The 4,873-nt window shown below is 45.0% G+C and overlaps 1 protein-coding gene across 1 annotated transcript in view; it reads left to right on the top strand.

Moving 5' to 3' along the window:
* The window catches only part of MCU (mitochondrial calcium uniporter), a gene marked incomplete at its 5' end in the record, with an annotated part of 9,347 nt that extends 5,204 nt beyond the window's left edge, over positions 1–4,143 (top strand). Inside the window, 3 exons of the mRNA XM_010144948.1 lie at positions 3–178; positions 2,274–2,390; positions 3,571–4,143. Coding sequence (XP_010143250.1) covers positions 3–178; positions 2,274–2,390; positions 3,571–3,648 — 371 coding nt within the window. The remainder of the gene's footprint in view (positions 1–2; positions 179–2,273; positions 2,391–3,570) is intronic.
* Between the last annotated feature and the right edge of the window lie 730 nt (positions 4,144–4,873).

Here is a 4,873-nt window from a genome sequence, read left to right as displayed (position 1 = left end):
AGAGAAGAGGACAACCTTGGTGTTGTGGGGAGGCCTGGCCTACATGGCCACTCAGTTTGGGATTCTGGCCCGCCTCACCTGGTGGGAGTATTCTTGGGACATTATGGAACCAGTCACCTACTTCATCACCTATGGTAGTGCCATGGCAATGTATGCTTATTTCGTAATGACTCGCCAGGTAGGACTTGTGCTGATGTTGACACTTCAGTAGAAGACTTTCTTTGAGTTCTACTCCCTAGAGAAATAACAAAACTGTGCCCGTTAGAAGTAGCTTTGCCTCCTCCTTATTCTCTTGGAACCCAGAAGCCAGTTGATTTAACCTGTGCTGTCCGGGATGGTGGTGTATGGTTGTGGGGTTTTCTGGTGGTGGTCGTTGCTGGTTTCCTGGTTGTCTTACCAAAAATGCTTATGTATGTTCAGTAATTGGCTGCTTTAGCTACACAGGTTCATCTGCTGACAGTTACTGGTTTTTGCACACAGCCTCTCACACACTGACTTAGGCTGGAGGCCTCTCAGTGCTGCGATTTATTAGCCCAAATAACCTGTAGGTACAAGAGGTACCTTCCGAGTTTCAAGGAAGCCACCTTCTGAGATGAGACAGTGGCCTTTTTAAAGAGACAAAAGTTGAGGGATCCTGTTGGAAATGCTTTTGTTTAGGTGTTTCATGGATCTGGTCTCCTACCCAGAGGAAGGCTTCTTCTCTGGATCCCTCTAGTTGTGATGAATTGTGTGGGTTTTCTAGTGCGTGGTTTGTCTCATCACTCCCAGTTAAATTTCATAATCCACTGAAATAGTGAGGAAGAGTTCAAAGAGTCTCTCCTGTCACAAGACCATCAGAACAGGTGCTGCAGGTGTTCCAGCATGGTGTCCCAAGGGTCTGTCAGCTGCATCATTTCAGGGGCTGAGGGCACATGCCTCTGTCAGGGCTGCTGCAGTGGTTTCTGCCAAGTGCAGCTGGAACTTCTGCCATATTTGAATCCACACTTGATGCTTTAGTCATCAGCTATATCAGTCAGTACCTCCCTGCCAGACCTTAAAACCCCGGTGTTCCAGGGGCGGCATACCGCTGCATGCAGCTCTTCTGCACCCGACAGCCCTGATCTTTGGATGTGTACTGGACGCAGAGGCTGTATGATGTTCCAGTGCGAGGAAGAGTAACTTCAGCAGGCAGACCCGTGCTTTGTAGGGGCTGTGTGGGATTTGGTCTGGGCAGCTCTGCTACTCTGAGTTACCCATTACCGCAGCAGAGTATCCCTGGCAAAAGCTGTGCTACTGGATTCCTGTTCTCACTCACATAGCTTGGTTGAGAGGTGAACTCGTGAGCAGCTATTGTTGCTTTAATCAGCCATTGCGTGTTTCTGACCTTAAGAAAAAGAGTAAGGGCCGTCTTACAAAGGCTTTCTTCTGGTGTTTATAACATTTTTCCCTCCCTTTCTCCCCACAAACTTCTCAGTATTGGAACGCTAAAATGTGGTAGTTTTTGTTCTCTGCACTTCAAAGGATTCACACGTTGAGGACTGGAGGGAGGTGATGGTAACTCGCTGCTGGCTGTAACGGACTAGTAGAATGCCTGACTGTACCAAGTCTGGCTGGGATGGAGTTAATGTTCTTGATAGCAGCTGGTATGGTGCTGTGGTTTGGGTTTCTGACCAAAACAGTCTTGATAATACACCAGTGATTTTGCTATTGCTGAACAGCTCTTGCTCAGTATCAGGGCCTTCTGTCTCTTGTTCCTCTCTGACCTGCCCCCACCCCACCTCCAGGAATAGGCTGGGGGTGGGTGAGGCGTTATGAGAGGACGCAGCTGGGACAGCTGACCCGAACTGACAAAAGAGCTACTCCATACCACATAATGTTGCATTCAGCAATGAACTGGGGGGGAGTTTCTCTAAAGTAGCTGTTGCTCGTTGGAGACTGGCCGGTCTGCTGGTGGGAGGTGTTGAGTGATGGCTTTTGCATCACTCTTATGGAGTTCTTTTTCTTCACTTATTAAACTGTCTTTATCTGAACTCTGAAGTTTTTTCTTGGGTTTTGCTGTTTTTATTCTCTTCCCCCATATGGCTGCAGGGGAGTGAGTGACTGACTGGGTGGGGGCTTAGCTGCAGTCTGAGGTCACTCCACCACATTGGGTGATCTTATACAAGGCCGTCTGGTCTGTGCCTTCACTGCCAGAAACTAGTCGTCCTCCCAAAAGACATCTGATACATTCTGTGCTAATGGTAACCTGTGTTGCATCCTGTTTATTCCTAGATTATCTTCTTTTTTCTTTCTAGGAATATGTTTATCCAGATGCCAGAGATAGACAGTACTTATTATTTTTCCATAAAGGAGCCAAAAAGACACGATTTGATCTAGAGAAATACAATCGACTGAAGGATGCAATTGCTCAGGTAACAAGAATTTTTCCAGAAATAAGACAAAGCAATTACTGCTCTCTAATAGATGCACCTCAAGCGAGAATGGATTTATCCTAAATTTTCAGCTCATTTTCCTGTCACAGCTCCACTGCAATCACTGAATTGGCTTTGATGTGCCCAGGAATAGAACTGCTGGATGTGTAAATCAAGACGAAATGGTTGCCTGTATCTATCTGTAAGGGCGTTTTCGAAACTACTGGCAAATCTTGAGTTGCTTCAGGCACTTCATGCCTCAGAGAAGCCAAATTCAAGATTTCCTTTCTTCTCAGCTCCTACACACCAGATGGATTTAGCAAGGCATGAAGGCTTGCATCCATTCAGTTCATGTCTTCATGACATAGCACTTCAGTGCACTGGGTTGCAGTCCCGGAATATAATGTTCAAAAAATTTAATTGTGTCATTAGACGCAACGGTGGCAGACTTCTCATATTCTGGAGACAGACGCTTTTGGCAAACTGTCCACACTGTGGGATCTGGTCAACAAAGGAGACAGGTAGAGATCTGTCCTCGTGTTTCTGAGAGCCTTTCTGCAGAAGGATGGCAGAAGCAGACAAATCAGAGCTACGACATTCTTTTTCACTGCTCTGTATCATTCTCTATTTATTCCTGGGCCCTGAAAATGACCATGTAGGATATCTAGGGCAAGATGGGTTCTCCTTCTGCCTTGGAGAAAGAGCTGTGCAAGGAGTAGAGAGAGGTCAGGGCCAGGCGCTCCTGGTTTTGTGAGAAAACCCAGAAAGACCTCTAGATTTTCTCCTGCAGTGTTGAATATAGATACCCTTAGGTGGCTGTGCTTTCATGGAGCTTTTCTTCTAGAATGAACCATGTCCATGAATCTAGTAGGGGTTGGGTTGGCTTTTTTTTTTTTAAAAAAAAAGGGTTCTCGTGAATTTATGGGGATCAAATCTTCCCTGCTGTATTCCTTTTAAAGTTGTCTACATTCCACCACTTAGAAGTACAGAGCAAATGTCTTTAAGTGCTGAGACTGGTTTTCCCAAGTGTGAGGCCATGACTTTGTTTTACTTTTCAAACACTTCCCTTCTGGAGAGGAAAGGCAAGGAAATAAGGAAAAGCTTTCCATTCTCTAAGGGGAATGCTGCTGGGGAAGGTTATTTGGAGCTTGTTCTTCATAATGTGTCTTTTACTTTTTAGGCAGAATTGGACCTTAAGAGGCTTCGAGACCCACTGCAGGTTCACCTGCCCATCCAGCAAATTGATGAAAAGGACTGATCAGCAAAGAAGCTCTGAACCCCGGCCAAAAACCTGTTCATAGCTCTTGCCTTTTTAATTAAAGCATTGCAGGTGGAAGCTGGGAGGTGGTGTGGGGGTGAAGGGTTTTTACCTTTAATCAAGACGAAGGACTGTAGGGGGGGAATCTCTTAAATCTCAAGATGGGACATTGTGGAATGTTAGTTCTGAAAAGGGCTTGGCAAATAGTCACATTTTAAAAGTGTCTGAATGGCAATTGTGTACAAATACAGGATTGGGGGTGTTGTGAAAAGAATGTGATGCTGGGGTGGAGGGGTGTCTTCTTCCAGCTTTGCAGGGTCTGCCTCTTGATAAGACACCAGCAGCCTGCTTAGCTTTTTAAATTTTCCTTTACCTGATTCAGATCTCTCTTTCTCTCTCTCCAAAAAAAAAAAGGAGTTAAAAAAAAAAGCCAGAGCAAAGAATCCAAGCCACCTGGAGCTATGGCTGGTGATCAGAACTTGCACTCCACCGCCATTAACATGCACACTTCTGATCAGACCTGCTCTCTTTTATAAAGTTACTACAAGACTGCTTTCTACTGGAAAACCGTGAGCTTCCCCTTCCCAGCCCACCCCGTGTGCTCCACTGACTTCCTCCTTTGCTTATTTGTAGCACAGATTGGTTGTAGCCAAGTGAGAGAAGGAATGAGTTTTCTTCTGGATATTTGATAATCAATATTTTGGATTATTCCATAATAACTATTTAAACTTTGTGTCCCAATGCCCTTGAGCTCCTTCTAGAAATCAATGGCAGCATTGCATGAGAGTTTTTTTTATAATCAGTCTTAAGGGAGGGAGATTCCCCTCCTCCTATCCCAAATCTGATAGCCACCTGGAGTATGAAATTACAAAGGCTTAAAGGAGTTTGAAACTGTCGCAGAATCATGACTCCTGCTTTTAAATGAACAGTTTTGGGATGTGGAATAGTTAAACTTGATACTTGACTACTTGTGTAACAGGATAAAAGGTCTCATATGTGGTCAAAACATTTTCCTTGCCCAGAGGCTTTTTGAAAGCCTGGGGCTCTTACAGTGCAAGAGACGGAGCTACTTCAGTTCTCCAGCACTTCCCCTAATAAAGTAGCTTTAAGTGAACTTTGCATCCACAAGTCAGAATTTCTTGGGAGTGGCTAATGACATCTCTTGTTCTTAGCTAAAAGAAATAGAGGAAGGAAAGTCAACCCATTGCCCTCTCTTCTAGCCAAG

Source organism: Buceros rhinoceros, unplaced genomic scaffold (assembly GCF_000710305.1).
Source record: "Buceros rhinoceros silvestris isolate BGI_N320 unplaced genomic scaffold, ASM71030v1 scaffold10171, whole genome shotgun sequence".
NCBI lineage: Eukaryota > Metazoa > Chordata > Aves > Bucerotiformes > Bucerotidae > Buceros > Buceros rhinoceros.
This window is presented reverse-complemented; position numbering and strand designations above follow the sequence as displayed.